The sequence below is a fragment of the Salmo trutta genome, chromosome 27 (genome assembly GCF_901001165.1).
Source record: "Salmo trutta chromosome 27, fSalTru1.1, whole genome shotgun sequence".
NCBI lineage: Eukaryota > Metazoa > Chordata > Actinopteri > Salmoniformes > Salmonidae > Salmo > Salmo trutta.
The window spans coordinates 23,939,977-23,956,418 of NC_042983.1; the positions used below are offsets into that span (position 1 = coordinate 23,939,977).

The 16,442-nt window shown below is 42.7% G+C and overlaps 1 protein-coding gene across 1 annotated transcript; it reads left to right on the top strand.

Moving 5' to 3' along the window:
* Positions 1-373: 373 nt before the first annotated feature.
* Positions 374-13,995, top strand: LOC115164655 (ras-related protein Rab-35). Its single transcript, XM_029717359.1, has 6 exons — positions 374-677; positions 4,875-4,925; positions 5,063-5,186; positions 10,889-11,013; positions 11,497-11,621; positions 11,860-13,995. Exons 1-6 carry the CDS (start codon positions 626-628, stop codon positions 11,986-11,988), a joined length of 606 nt encoding a protein of 201 aa, XP_029573219.1. The 5' UTR covers positions 374-625; the 3' UTR covers positions 11,989-13,995.
* Positions 13,996-16,442: the final 2,447 nt, after the last annotated feature.

Consider the following 16,442-nt stretch of genomic DNA (forward strand, 5'->3'; position numbering starts at 1 on the left):
TGAACGTCACTCATTATCTTTATCTAATTGCATTCACAAGTATACAACACAAGTTACACAAATTGGAAATGTAGCTAGTAAGTCATATGTCCCCTGTAAATTCAGAGAAGTATCCCTTAGTTAAATGAGTGAAAAACTGCTGCCTATGACTTGGATACACATGAGACTGGATGTGGTGCGTTTTAGCGATTGTGTTGCTCCGAATCCAATCTGTCTAGGTCAAAGGTGTAGAATTATTTACGAACAAATGGAAAGGTGCAAACTTTCAACAGCTCCCTGCATGGTGGCTAGAATCAATGGGCCCAAATGGATTAGTGGTCTCACTTTGTCGTGCGTCTGCGCAGTGAGCACGGTTCGCGTAGGGTTGGGTGCACAACACTGTGCAGTAACAACCAGAGAAGGAAGCGGAGTTTCCGGCTATTTGCAGCAGAGGGAGAGGATTGCTGACACCGCGAATACCCGATAAAAAGGCCGCCGGCTCCGGGGCTAGCAATTGGGCATCGGGAGTAATCACTCATTCATATCGGGGGTAGGGTTGGTGAATTACAAGCCAAGGGTACAGACAGCAAGTCGAGAGGAAGACCAAAGTAACAGTAAAAGGCGGGGTGACCCACCAACTACCGGCATGGCCAGGGACTACGATTACCTCTTCAAGCTGCTCATCATCGGTGACAGTGGTAAGCGAATACCGGGGATGTGTGACGGGAAATGGGCCTTTCCAGGTTTTTAGACGACGAGTCGCAGAAATGTAGGTCGAGGTTCATAACGTGGTTTTGGACTCAGTTTTAAGTTGACGTCTTCGTTTTAGAAGTCCACATCCAATATTTTCGAGCAATGGGAAAGAGCGGTGACTAGGGCGGAGGTTGTGTATCGCAGGCTGGACATGTCAACCGATCAGGCCGGATATCGCTCGCTGCACGATAGTGTATTAGCGTCTATACTGGGACGAATTCCACCCATTCTAAGAATGTTATTTAGCGGGATACTTGACTACCCAAGTATTATGGTGTTCCAAGTGTGTACATTGTAACCAAATGTTTACATTATTTCGTAAAGCTAGCAAAGTGCTATTAGATTATTAGTTATAGCAACAGTACAGTTCGCTAGTCAGCTAATGTTAGATACTTACTGGCAAGTGTTTTTATTTTATCCCAGTAGCTAGCGGCTCCATTGAAGTTGTTAACCAACCGTTATCCTGCTGTGTCAACTAGCTAGGTGGCTTGTCAGTGTAGATGTAAAAAAATATATATATATATATATATATATATATTTTTTTTTTTCAGTATTATGTTTGTAATTGCATATTAAAATGTGAAGTGCAGAGTTGTTTACAATAACCTTGGCTTGAATGATTTCTAGATGCTCCCTGGTTAGGGCCTAGTAGACAAATGAGGCAGTAATTTAACATTCATACTATCAAGATCCAACTAAATGCCAGAAGTCCAGTGTATATGAGGTATATTAGCTAAGAACAATACTACCACATCACGTGCTACCTGTCCCAGACCTGCTGTTTTCAACTCTCTAGAGACAGCAGGAGCGGTAGAGATACTCTCAATGATCGGCTATGAAAAGCCAACTGACATTTACTCTTGAGGTGCTGACTTGTTGCACCCTCGACAACTATGATTATTATTATTTGACCATGCTGGTCAATTATGAACATTTGAACATCTTGGCCATGTTCTGTTATAATCTCCACCGGCACAGCCAGAAGAGGACTGGCCACCCCTCATAGCCTGGTTCCTCTCTAGGTTTCTTCCTAGGTTTTGGCCTTTCTAGGGAGTTTTCCTAGCCACCGTGCTTCTACACCTGCACTTTGAGATATCAGCTGATGTAAGAAGGGCTATATAAATACATTTGATTTGATGTGCTGTTTTTTTCTACCTCCGACTCATAATATTTTTTAAAGACTGTTGCATTCAGGTGAAAACATAAATCCACATTGACAACTCCACAATCCCTTTGTTACGAAAGATCCATTGACACTCCCGGTCCTGGCACTACCCTGTCAGCTAGCTGATCACAATAGTGGGAAAGAAAGCAGTCCCCTTAGTACCAAAGACACACAGGGGCCTGTGTCCCCTCAGCTGCAGTCTGGTACCAGTTTTAGCACCGCTGTTATGAGATTCAGAGAAAATGTAAACCAATGCTCAAATGCAAGTCTTGTCCCCTCCCCTGTCACACTTACACATGCAATTGTTGCTGAGATCGATCTGACACACAGAGTTTAGGAGCTCAGATCAAGGGTCCCTTCTGCACCTCATGGTCCCTCTACAGTTAATTGGTCAAGGAAAACTATTATTTGGACTGACAGAGGTCAAGTTTTGCATGACAACAACGAAGCAGAAACCAACTGTCACCCAGGCTACTGTGCCTCACATTTGTTAACTAGTTTAAATACAGTATTGATGATTTTGAATGACATACTGTATTTTGTAACTTGTGCTTTTGCTTATCATCCTAGACACATTCAGGGACTATATCTTGACCACATGTTCCTATATGACAGCTAGGTACTCCTTCACAGACCGGGCTGCACTGATAATAGTCCTCCAGGTATCACTGAGGGCTGTTTTACCAGTTAGACCAGAGATGGGTAATGGACCTGCCAGGTACCAGAGATTCTACAGGTTTACCCTCGACTCACCCAGTCATTGATATCATTCACTGTTAACAAGACTGACTACTGGACTGTCCAGTTCCATCATTCAAAACAAAGATGGATTTTCCTGGCTTACGACAGAGCCTAATTAAAAGGTAGCAATGATATGGTGATGTGGTTGTTAGTGGCCTGACAGATGTAAGTGTTGTTACCCACAGAAAGAACACTATCTGTTTCTTGTAGCTGCAAGTAATGCTGTCTGGTGAAGGTGAACAACAAGACTCAGTGAATGATCAGAGGGATTTGTTTTCTGATGGGCTGTTAACTCAGGACCAATCAACCGCAGCTAGGCATGATCACATTACCTTTAGCTAGCAACTGATCTGAGCTGTTAGTACCTCTGCCTGGACTCACAGTTCAGCTCTGACATTTTGGCCAACTCCTCATCTGACAGTTGGCTAGCCGCCTGTCTGTGCCTCTTGGGGAATTCGCTGAAAGTGTCATCTTATTACTGATTGGTGCACAAAGTACAAAGTAATTTGCAACACGGGATGTTATGAATTGTACCAGCATAATTTTTTGCACACCATCACCTCTATCTTATTGTGATCTTAAATGTACTAAAGGTTATGCAGAGTTCAGCTGTCACTGTCTTTTATACATGGACAAGATGGCATGTATTTGTCTGAGTGCATGCTGTCAAGGCCTGGCTGACTGACTGTGCTAATAAACACTACATGACCAAAAGTATGTGGACACCTTGTCAAACATCTCATTCAGAAATCATGGGCATTAATATGGAGTTGGTCCCCCCTTTGCTGCTGTAAAAACCTCCACTCTTCTGGGAAGGCTTTCCACTAGATGTTGGAACATTGCTGCAGGGACTTATTTCCGTTCAGCCTTGAGCATTAGTGAGGTCGGGCACTGATGTTGGGCAATTAGGCCTGGCTCGCCATTGGCGTTCAATTCATCCCAAAGATGTTTGATGGAGTTGAGGTCAGGGCTCTGAGCAGGCCAGTCAAGTTCTTCCACACTGATCTCGACAAACCATTTCTGTATGGACCTCGCTTTGTGCACGAGGGCATTGTCATGCTGAAACAGGTCCTTCCCCAAACTGTTGCCACAAAGTTGGAAGCACAAAATTGTCTAGTATGTCATTGTATGCTGTAGCGTTAAGATTTCCCTTCACTGGAACTAAGGGGCCTAGCCCTAAACATGAACAACAGCCCCACATGATTATTTCCTCCTCCACCAAACTTTACAGTTGGCACTCGGGCAGGTAGCGTTCTCCTGTCATGCACCAAACCCAGATTCTTCCGTCGGACTGCCAGATGGTGAAGCGTAAATCATCACTCCAGAGAAGGCGTTTCCACGGCTCAAGAGTCCAATGGCGGGAAGCTTTACACCACTCCAGCCGATGCTTGGTATTGCGCATGGTGATCTTAGGCTTGTGTGCAGCTGCTCAGCCATGGAAATCCATTTCATGAAGCTTGCGACGAGCAGTTATTGTGCTGATGTTGCTTCCAGGGGCAGTTTGGAGCTCGGTAGTGAGTGTTGCACACTGAGGACAGACAATATAAAAAAATATTTGCTACGTGCTTTAGCGCTCGTCGGTCCCGTTCTGTGAGCTTGTGTGGCCAACCATTTCGCGGCTGAGCTGTTGTTGCTCCTAAACGTTTATGGTTATATGCATTTACGGTTGATCAGGGCAGCTCTAGCAGGGCAGAAATGTGATGAACTGACTTGTTGGAGAGGTGGCATCCTATGATGGTGCCACTTTGAAAGTAACTGAGCTCTTCATGAAAGCCATTCTACTGCCAATGTTTGTCTATGGAGATTGCATGGCGGTGTGCTTGATTTTATACACCTGTCAGCAACGGGTGTGGCTGAAATAGCAGAAAAAGTCACTAACTTGAAGGGATGTCCACATACTTTTGTGTATATATAGTGTACCTATACGGTATACCACAGAGGTCAGGAACACACCAGCCTAGTTTTAGGTAGTTATGGTCCTCTGTTATTCCTCCTGGCTCTTTCATGGTCAGAGAAAAACAGAGCTATGGAAATCTGATGACTCTTTGGTGGCAAGAATATGTTTACAAAACATAACTCGAAGTCAGATAAATCTACATCTTCCTTCAAATTATCTTACTCATGAAACCTCTGTGTAGCCTAAATGTCATAATTAAAGGGTGGTAAGATATCAAATGTACTGAGTTGTAAGCCTTTTTAATCTGACTCTGAACCTGTCATTTTCTCTTCATTTCAGGAGTGGGGAAGAGCAGTCTCCTCCTGCGCTTTGCAGACAACACATTTTCAGGTAAGAGTAAATCTAGCAGGTTATAAGTTGTTTGTTCTGTTGTATTTGAACAACTGTCCAACCCACACTACGTAAAGTGAGTATTTGCCTTGCAAAATCAGGCACTGGGTCTCATAACTTGTTGTTGTTGTTTGCAGGTAGCTACATCACCACGATTGGAGTGGACTTCAAGATCCGGACAGTGGAGATCAATGGGGAGAAGGTGAAGCTGCAGATCTGGGATACGGCAGGACAGGAGCGCTTCCGCACCATCACCTCCACGTGAGTACAGGCAGGGATGAATAACACACACGCACAATAACACACACACACACATGGAGAGCTGCAGTATTTTTTTACGAGGCCAACTTTTATGATAGTTTGAGCAAGTACTTCTCAAAGACTAGAATCATTTCCATGCTCCTTTTGGAATCCGATGGGATTTCCCACAGACCTTAATTACACATTTTAGTAACAGACGGTTTTTAGTCCCAGAATTATAGGACTGTGAAGGTTGGAGCTCGATGGCTCTCTCACTTGGGTGTCATCCCCATGGATTTTCTTCACCTTGTTTCTATTTCTATTGCAGAATTGGTGCCAATGCAATTTATTTTCTTCCTTTTTTTACATTTTCTTGTGCTTGCCTCCATTGTCCACATGTTTCTCATTTTCTGTCCGTTGTGTATTTCGGCTCCATGTTTGACAGATGATTACTTGTGTGGAGCCTGTTTTTTTGGGGACACAGGTATTGCTCTGGCTATTAGATAAATAAAAAAATTGGCAAGTGGAATATGGTCATTGCCTTTTTTTAAATTGTGGCACAAATAACTAACAATGACCGAATTGGAAGACATTCCTCTCTGAATTCATATTATTTTTTGTTTATTTTTTACTATGGCAGGTATTTTCTCTCAAGCGAGTGCTTCCTAAGCTGGAGTGGATGAGAGAGTGGCCCAGCCTTTCTCCTCTCTGTCATGAGAAATATGTGTAGTAATGAGCAGTTAGTGTTCCTGAACAAGAATGCCGTCACTCAGGAGGGGAGGGTGAAGGTCTGTGAGCTAGTGAGAATGACCTAACCACCGTCTGACTCACACTGCTCTGTTTGTCATGGATAGGACAGCATATAAACAAACATTCACTCCTTTTGGACTTTGACGGACGGTACAGTACTTTGACACTGTTTGGCTTTGATGACCTGTGACTATGACAGAGTGGAGACAGTAAAAACCTCGCCGCTTTGGCCATTCACTCAATTTACAATAACAACAGTGAGGAACTGACAAAGGTGTTGAGAAAGAGAGGCATTTGAACCTCTGCATGTTTCCCAAGCCCCCTGGGAAATTTGTCAATTTCTCCTCAGAAACAGAGCTGAAAACCTCTACAAGTCTACAGCATGGATTCAGTGTGTGTTTGCTACTGAGCTGAGGGAGCCTGGCTGTGTGAGGAGGGAGGTGCAGAGTGCTACTGCTGGGTTGTTTTTGCTGATTGTTAATTGTGGAGAAGTAGAGTGGCATGGTGCCTCATTAGGTCTAAGTGAATTTCAGGATAGAGATGGCTCACAGAGCCCTGCGTGCTGGAGTGGGAAACCCCACCTCCATAAGGTAAATGGTCAGCCCACCCAGGGTGTATTTTGCCATATGTCCTTCTGTCAGTCACAGTCCAGTAGCTGCCATATGTTTGTCTGTGTGTCTTTGTGGACAGCTGTGTGTGTGTGTGGGGAGGGACTGGGAGTCTGGCTCCAGTGCTCACTGTGTGTTTGTGGTTCTCCATTCATCTGTGCAGAACACCCCCGCTGACTGCCCCATTACTCCAGGGCTGTGTGTGACAGGCCATTACAATGTCTCACACAAACACACACACACCACCCCACCCGCCCCTTTGAAAGGCCTATTGTGCTTTTTGTGTGTGTGGTGCAGTCAGATTGGGGATGCACCCTCATTTTGGGTCCTAGTCAAACTTATTCAGACAATTTTTTGGGGGGGGGTTCATGAATACTGTGGCTGTCCTCTACTTCCAGCTCTGTATAGCCTATAGTATAGCCTATATACAGGTAACTGCCAAAATAAAGGACGTTGGGCCACCACGACCCACCAGAACATCTTCATTGCGTCTTGGCATAGATTTTAAATGTCTGGAATTCTATTGGAGGGATGTGACACCATACTCCCACGAGAAATTGCTTAATCTGGTGTTTTGTTGCTTATGGTGGTGAAAGACGCTGTCTCAGGCACCAGCATCTCCCAGAAGTGTTCAATTGGGTTGAGATCTGGTGAGTGAGACGACACACACACACTTTAAACCCCCTGTGCTCCTTTGAGACACCTCTTTCAAAGTCACTGAGATCTCTTCTAGCCATGGTAGCCAAAATAATGGGCAACTGGGCATTTTTATACATGACTAAGCATGATGGGATGTTAATTGCTTAATTAACTAAAATAAAATTACAATTTATTGGTCACATACACGTGTTTAGCAGATGTTATTGCGGGTGGAGCGAAATGCTTGTGCTTCTAGTTCTGAAAGTGCAGTATTATCTCACAATCTCACAACATATACCCAAAATACACGTAAATCTAAGTAAGGAATGGATTAAGAATATATATATGCATACATACAGTTGAAGTCGGAAGTTTCATACACCTTAGCCAAATACATTTAAACTCAGTTTTTCACAATTCCTGACATTTAATCCTAATAAAAATTCCATGTCTTAGGTCAGTTAGGATCACCACTTTATTTTAAGAATGTGAAATGTCAGAATAATAGTAGAGAGAATGATTTATTTCAGCTTTTATTTCTTTCATCACATTCCCAGTGGGTCAGAAGTTTACATACACTCAATTAGTATTTGGTAGGATTGCCTTTAAAATTGTTTAACTTGGGTCAAATGTTTTAGGTAGCCTTCCACAGGCTTTCCACAATAAGTTGGGTGAATTTTGGCCCATTCCTCCTGACAGAGCTGGTGTAACTGAGTCAGGTTTGCAGGTCTCCTTGCTCGCACACACTTTTTCAGTTCTGCCCACAAATTCTCTATAGGATTGAGGTCAGGGCTTTGTGATGGCCACTCCAATACCTTGACTTTGTTGTCCTTAAGCCATAACTTTGGAAGTATGCTTGGGGTCATTGTCCATTTGGAAGACCCATTTGCGACCAAGCTTTAACTTCCTGACTGATGTCTTGCAATGTTGCTTCAATATATACACAATTTTCTTTCCTCATGATGCCATCTATTTTGTGAAGTGCACCTCCTGCAGCAAAGCACCCCCACAACATGATACTGCCACCCCTGTGCTTCATGGTTGGGATGGTGTTCTTCGGCTTGCAAGCCTCCCCCTTTTTTCTCCAAACATAACGATGGTCATTATGGCCAAACAGTTCTATTTTGTTTTCATCAGACCAGAGGATATTTCTCAAAAAAATATGATCGTAGTCTTGCTTTTTTATGGCGGTTTTGGAGCAGTGGCTTCTTCCTAGCTGAGCGGCCTTTCAGGTTATGTCGATATAGGACTTGTTTTACTATGGATATAGATACTTTTGTACCCGTTTCCTCCAGCATCTTCACAAGGTCCTTTGCTTCTGTTCTGGGATTGATTTGCACTTTTCGCACCAAAGTACGTTCATCTCTAGAAGACAGAACGTGTCTCCTTCCTGAGCGGTATGATGGCTGCGTGGTCCCATGGTGTTTATACTTGCGTACTATTGTTTGTACAGATGAACATGGTACCTTCAGGCATTTGGAAATTGCTCCCAAGGATGAACCAGACTTGTGGAGGTCTACAATTTTTTTCTGAGGTCTTGGCTGATTTCTTTTGATTTTCCCATGATGTCAAGCAAAGAGGCACTGAGTTTGAAGATAGGCCTTGAAATACATTCACAGGTACACCTCCAATTGACTCAAATTATATCAATTAGCCTATCGGAAGCTTCTAAATCCATTACATAATTTTCTGAAATTTTCCAAGCTGTTTTAAAGCACAGTCAACATCGTGTATGTAAACTTCTGACCCACTAGAATTGTGATTAAGTTAAATAATCTGTCTGTAAATAATTGTTGGAGAAATGACTTGTGTCATGCACAAAGTAGATGTTCTAACCGACTTCAACTGTACATATGAAATGGGTGATGCAATATGTAAACACAATTTAAAAGTGACTAAGATACCGTAGAATAGTTTGGAGTGCAGTTTATACGTATGGGATGAGTAATGCTAGATACGGAACATTATTAAAGTGGCCAGTGATCCCTAATCTATGTCTATAGGCAGCCGCCTCTGATGTTCTAGTGATGGCTGTTTAGCAGTCTGATGGCCTTGAGAGAGAAGCTGTTTTTCAGTCTCCCGGTCCCAGCTTTGATGCACCTGTACTGACCTTGCCTTCTGGATGGTAGCGGGGTGAACAGGCAGTGGCTCGGGTGGTTGATGTCCTTGATGATCTTTTTGGCCTTCCTGTGACATCAGGGGTGCTGCAAGTGTCCAGGAGGGTGGGAAGTTTGCCCCCGGTAATGCGTTGGGCAGACCGCACCACCCTCTGGAGAGCTTTGCGTTTGTGGGCTATGCCGTTGCAGTACCAGGTGGTGATACAGCCCGACAGGATGCTCTCAATTGTGCATCTGTAAAAGTTTGAGGGTTTTCGGTGTTAAGCCAAATTTCTTTAGACTCCTGAGGTTGAAGAGGTGCTGTTGCTGTTGCGCCTTCTTCACCACACTGTCTGTGTGGGTGGACCATTTCAGTTTGTCCATGATGTGTACACCGAGGAACTTGAAGCTTTCCACCTTCTCCACTGCGGTCCCATCTGTGGATAAAGGGGTGCTCCCTCTTAGTTTTGTTGACGTTGAGTGAGAGGTTATTTTCCTGGCACCACACTCCCAGGGCCCTGGCCTCCTCCCTGTAGGCTGCCTCATTGTTGTTGGTAATCAAGCCTACTACTGTTGTGTCGTCTGCAAACTTGATGATTGAGTTGGAGGCGTGCTTGGCCAGCAAGTCATGGGTGAACAGGGAATGACGGAGGGGGCTGAGCATGTACCCTTGTTGGACCCCAGTGTTGAGGATCAGTGAAAAGGTGTTGTTTCCCACCTTCACCACCTGGGGGCGACCCGTCAGAAAGTCCAGGACCCAGTTGCACAGGGTGGTGTTCAGACCCAGGGCCTCGAGCTTGATGATGAGCTTTGAGGGTACTATGGTGTTGAATGCTGAGCTATAGTCAATGAACAGCATTCTTACATAGGTATGCCTCTTGTCCAGATGGGACAGGACAGTGTGCAGTGTGGTGGCGATTGCATTGTCTGTGGATCTATTGGGGCGGTAAGCAAAGTGAAGTGGGTCTAGGGTGGCAGGTAAGGTGGAGGTGATGTGGTCCTTGTCTAGACTCTCAAAGCACTTCATGATGACTGGACTCAGGAACCACACCTGAGTGGAAGTACCTGCTTTCAATATACTTTATCCCTCATTTACTCAAGTGTTTCCTTTATTTTGGCAATTACCTGTACATCAGTCTTTGTCATAGTCCACTGGACTCTTTCGTCTTCAAAGGAAAACTGTGGTGAGCATTATCCTGCTGACCGTTGCCCCACCCTGCCTCAGAGACACTCCTTCTTGCTCTCATCCTTTCAGGAACGCTATAATTAATATGGATTATTGAACTCTGAGCAGCATGTGGAGTCAGAGTGTATATGTTATACACTTTCAGTTCATTTTGGCTGTTATAGGAATGACAAAAGGAAATAAATTGTTTATATTGTGCCATTTAAAGGAAAAGGTCTAAGTCTATGGGATCATAAAGAAGCATTGCAACTTAATGTGAGCATGGGCAGTCCTGGACTCATTTGTCTTCAATCATACTCCTTACTTTGTTAACATCAGTTGGGATTGATTGAAATCGCCATGTGTGTTTGTGTAATTATGTGACTCTGTTCTCTAAGTTGGGCTCCCCCTATTGGACTTGAGGTCAACATGCTGACTGCTCTCTCTTTCTGTCTCTGTCTCCAGATACTACAGAGGAACACATGGGGTCATAGTGGTATATGATGTCACGAGTGCCGAGTCCTTTGTGAATGTGAAACGATGGCTACATGAAATCAACCAGAACTGTGATGACGTGTGTCGAATATTAGGTGAGTCAAGTCCACATGTTTCAAATACCTTTACTCAGTGCAGTGTTTTTGCAGGAGGGACCCTTGCTTAGGGCCGTATGAAATCCTTGCTGCGGACGGAATCGCGGAATCCAGACATTAAAATGGAATTCAACAATATTATTTTTTGGGGAACTTTTATTGAATGCTTTTAACTAATTAGAACATTTATTAATTTGCACAAGTTTCTCTTAAGACGTGAAAATAATGAAGCAACAGAATAGGAATGTCCCTGTCTGTGTGCGGTGCACACATTTGTCTATCACTTATTGCATCAACATGAACACAGAATATCCAATTTTGTTTATCTATAAAAAAAAAAGGTGTAATTTTGAGAGTGAAAAACGTAAAATAATCTGAAAACGAAACTGAGGAATCTGGGAAAAAAAGCAACAGATTTGAACGGATCCTACATGCAGTTGAGCAGAACGCTAAAAAGGTCTTTCTATTCCTATTCTCCCTTAGTGGGAAACAAGAACGACGATCCCAACTCAAAGGTGGTGGAGACGACTGACGCACAGAAGTTTGCAGAGCAGATGAGCATCAACCTCTTTGAGACGAGTGCAAAAGAGAACATCAATGTTGAAGAGGTAAGTCCTTGGCCGTTACTAGTATTAGTCATGGAAAGATGAGTGGTTAGAATTGTTGATGGAACATAGGCTTGAAGGTGAGGTTGTTGTTGCTTCATTGGAGGGAAATATAAAACAATCTCTCATCCAAAACAATGTAGTTGATTGTTTACCTTATTGTGTTGTTTTGTGATTTCCCCACAGATGTTTAATTGTAGTTGATGGCGTTCACCATGTTGTTTTTGTGTTTTCCCCATAGATGTTTAACTGCATCACAGAGCTAGTGCTGCGAGCCAAGAAGGAGGTGCAGGCCAAGCAGCAGCAGCAGCAACAGAATGACGTGGTCAAACTCACCAAGAACAGTAAACGAAAGAAAAAGTGCTGCTAGCGAACTCAAACCCACTCACAATGTCCAGCAGCATCTGCTCCAGAGAACACACACGGGATGGGACTCCAAGCATCTAAATTAAGACAAGATAGATTTAATAAATATACAATGGGGAAAAAAGTCCCCTTTTGGACAAAAATCATGAAGAAAAAAAATAAATGTACAGATTTTATTAGAAGTCAGTTTTATTTGGAATTCAGCAGATGAGCACTATTTAACAGTGATCCTCCTTTCTTGAAGGATCTGCAAGCAGACAAGTGATGACCATAATGCTCAGATTTCTATATGCATATATTCTTACATCGGTATCTATTTTGTCCTTCTCATTCCACTTCACACGGGACATTGAGTCAAGTGAAACTCTGCACCTGAAGTGGAGGACTCACTTTTTTTGGATGATTTTCTTTGTTTTTTGGGGGTGAGGGGTGGGGTCTGTTGTTGGAATGGGGGACTAAGTAAAAAATCTCTACTGGGGACACCTTCGTACATTTTTTTTATTTGGACTTTTCAGACGCCTGTATGGCTCATCCCAACTCATTATGAACTTCTAGTTTGTTTTTGGACTTGATGGGAAAGAATCATGAGGATGATGATTGATAGGCAACCTTTAGCAACTAATCCAATGGACAGAACTGGTGACTTCTACCTTATCTTTGGTTCTCTTTTTTTGCCAAGCTTTTTCTCCTCTTCCCCTTAATCTCTAGCCAACGACCGGTTTCTAGAGAGATTTTCAGAGCAGTGAACCACTCCCATGGCCCTGGCTGGGACGCAATGCTCTGCCATCACCACTCACTGCAGTCTTATTGTGCGCTAAGTTTGCTTTTAAAAGAAGAAAAAAATCTTCCACTTTTTTAAAACAATGATACTGCCAATATGTTGTGAATGAAATAGTTAGAAACTCTGTGTCTCCCCTTATTGGATTGTTGCCATAGAGACCCACTGGGTGTAGTAATTTGGGGTTAGGGTCTGTAGGGGCCCAGGTAGCCCTCAGGGAGAGAGCCCAGGAACCACTCTCTAACCACACTCCAGCCTCTGGCCTCTACTCCCATGCACCAAACACCTCATATCAGCACCTCTCACAGCTATGGATTCAACCCCCTTAGCTTCCACCACTTGTGGTGCATTTTAATTATAACTATCACTGCAGGGTGCATTTGGTTTGTGCCAGGAGGATGGTGTTGACAAGAAATGGGAGGTTTATTGTAGTCGGTGCAGTAATCCTTATCCATAGCTGACTGTGGTTAGCCTTGTGTGTGTTCAGCACTTAACACTGTTTGAAGGGGTATGTATAAGGTATCTGACGTGCATTTTAGTATTCATAAGCTATCAAGGAGCTTGCAAAATGTTCTGAACTGTTAACACGTGTATACCTGGTGGTTTCATCATGTTTTTATCTAGGACTTGTCACTATCTGGTTACCTGTTTAACTGAAGTCTTACTGTCCAGTGTTCTGCTTGACTGTGAGTGTGTGGCAGGCTGGCGGTGAGAGACTGGCTCCTCCCTGAGGGTCTGCTATGGGGGAGTATTAGTGATGGAGCAATGAGAACCTTGACCGTAGCACTTTCCTACACACATCGGGCCCTGAATACCTCTCCCTCTGCTTGAGGGTAACTGGTGTAGGCTGAGGTGGCCATGATGTGGGTTTGGGAAATCTCTACGTGACCCTACCCAGACAACCATTGAGGTGGGGAACATGACAGTGCCACAACCTTAGATCTGGGTGATGCAAGCCAAGCAGTTGAGAAATGGGATCAAATTCCAGACTGTATGATTTCTATTCATTATGTGTATGTATGTGTATATAAATATAGTTGTGTGTTTATATTCAATATACAGAACATACACACATTTGCACACACAATTGTGCATGTATTGACATGCCTCGTGTGCTATGGTTGAAACACACTTATCAGCTGTGGTTTGCTGTACACTGGAGAAAGAGATGTACTATTCCCTTCATGAATTTAATCAATAAACCTTTTAAAATAATAAATATTTGACACAATGGCTGATCTCTCTTGTCAATTATTTGAAACTTGCTTTTGATTCTTGTTGAGCTTCTGTCTTCTTGCTTTTTGTTAATAAAACTATGTAGGAATTGTGCAACTTAAATATCTTGTATAAAGCTGTTTTCTTCTTTGTTGCTGACCACAATGAAACTATATGAACTCACAGTGTAGAGCATTCATTTACTTTGACTGGAAGTGGCCTGATAAATAGAGTTTTGTCCATAGAAGGCAAGGGCTTTTTCTCAATATATGGAGTGGAGCCAAAGTAAGAACACTACCAAGACAGTTTCTTTATTTCTGTGCCCATTTTATTTTTTCACAGTGGCCTCCACATATAGAATCACATTCATTGGGTACACTCTTTCCCTTGGAAAATTGCTAGAAAAATCACTTCTCATTTACAATATTTGGATATTTTTTCCCCATTACTAAAAATAGTAATTTGCTATGAATATAAAACCAAAACTCTTACACATTTCTTCCATCATAAATATTATGTACCTCTTTATGAAAGTGTCATCAATATAGGAAAAATGAGTTTGTCATGTCATATGTCCAATATTAGAATGAGTATGCATATTCACAATGTGTAAATGCATATACACTACTGTTGAAACGTTTGGGGTCACTTAGACATTTCCTTATTTTTGTTCATTAGAATAACATCAAATTGATCAGAAATACATTGTAGACATTGTTAATGTTGTAAATGACTATTGTAGCTGGAAACGGCTGATTTTAATGGAATATCTACATAGGCGTACAGAGGCCCATCATCAGCAACCATCACTCCTGTGTTCCAACGGCATGTTGTGTTAGCTAATCTAAGTTTGTCATTTTAAAAGGCTAACCGATCATTAGAAAACCCTTTTGCAATTATGTTAGCACAGTTGAAAACTGTTATGATTAAAGAAGCAATAAAACTGGCCTTCTTTAGACTAGTTGAGTATCTGGAGCATCAGCATTTGTGGGTTCGATTACTGGCTCATAATGGCCAGAAACAAATAACATTCTTCTGAAACTCGTCAGTCTATTCTTGTTCTGAGAAATGAAGGCTATTCCTTGCCAAGAAACTGAAGATCTCGTACAACGCTGTGTACTACTCCCTTCACAGAACAGCACAAACTGGCTCTAACCAGAATAGAAAGAGGAGTGGGAGCCCCCGGTGCACAACTGAGCAAGAGGACAAGAACATTAGCGTGGCTAGTTTGAGAAACAGACGTCTCACAAATCCTCACCTGGCAGCTTCATTAAATAGTATCCGCAAAACACCAGTCTCAACGTCAACAGTGAAGAGGCGACTCTGGGATGCTGGCCTTCTAGGCATTGTTGCTCTGTCCAGTGTCTGTGTTCTTTTGCCCATCTTAATCTTTTATTTTTATTGGCCAGTCTGAGATATGGCTTTTTCTTTGCAACTCTGCCTAGAAGACAAGCATCCCAGAGTCGCCTCTTCACTGGTGACATTGAGACTGGTGTTTTGCGGGTACCATTTAATGAAGCTGCCAGTTGAGGACTTGTGAGGCGTCTGTTTCTCAAACTAGACACTCTAATGCACTTGTCCTCTTGCTCAGTTGTGCACCGAGACCTCCCACTCCTCTTTCTATTCTGGTTAGAGCCAGTTCGTGCTGTTCTGTGAAGGGAGTAGTACACAGCGTTGTATGAGATCTTCAGTTTCTTGGCAATTTCTCGCATGGAATAGCCTTCATTTCTCAGAACAAGAATAGACATGAGTTTCAGAAGAAAGTTCTTTGTTTCTGGCCATTTTGAGCCTGTAATCGAACCCACAAGTGCTGATGCTCCAGATCCTCAACTAGTCTAAAGAAGGACAGTTTTATTGCTTCTTTAAATCAGGACAACAGTTTTCAGCTGTGCTAACATAATTGCAAAAGGGTTTTCTAATGATCAATTAGCCTTTTAAAATGATATACTTGGATTAGCTAACACAAACTGCCATTGGAACACAGGAGTGATGGTTGCTGATGATGGGCCTCTGTACGCCTATGTGGATATTCCCTTAAAAATCAACCATTTCCAGCTACAATAGTCATTTACAACATTAACAATGTCTACAATGTATTTATGATCAATTGTATGTTATTTTAATAGACAAAAAATGTGCTTTTCTTTCAAAAACAAGGACATTTCTAAGTGACCCCAAACTTTTGAACTGTAGTGTACATCCACACTTACACATTTGTAACCTGTGTCAAGTCATATAGCTTTATGTAATTTATCTTTTGTTCATTCTCACTTAACATTTCAAACTGAATGTCATTGATACTAAGTTCACTTGTGTTCTGGGATATTGCCTTTCAGTGTCATGACAGCATGCATTATCCATATTGAATTGACTGGGGCAGGGTATATGGTCTTTTACCATTACAGGAAAATATTGAATGTGTCAGGAGAGAGAGGGGGACCTGGTTAAGTTCAGTACCACATTCA

Bases quoted from the DNA above. Each gene is read 5' to 3' on its own strand.
- LOC115164655 (XM_029717359.1), top strand. From the start codon at position 626: ATGGCCAGGGACTACGATTACCTCTTCAAGCTGCTCATCATCGGTGAC. The intron at 5,187-10,888 runs GTGAGTACAGGC...CTCTGTCTCCAG, and splicing joins TTCCGCACCATCACCTCCAC to ATACTACAGAGGAACACATG. The intron at 11,622-11,859 runs GTAAGTCCTTGG...TTTTCCCCATAG, and splicing joins AGAACATCAATGTTGAAGAG to ATGTTTAACTGCATCACAGA.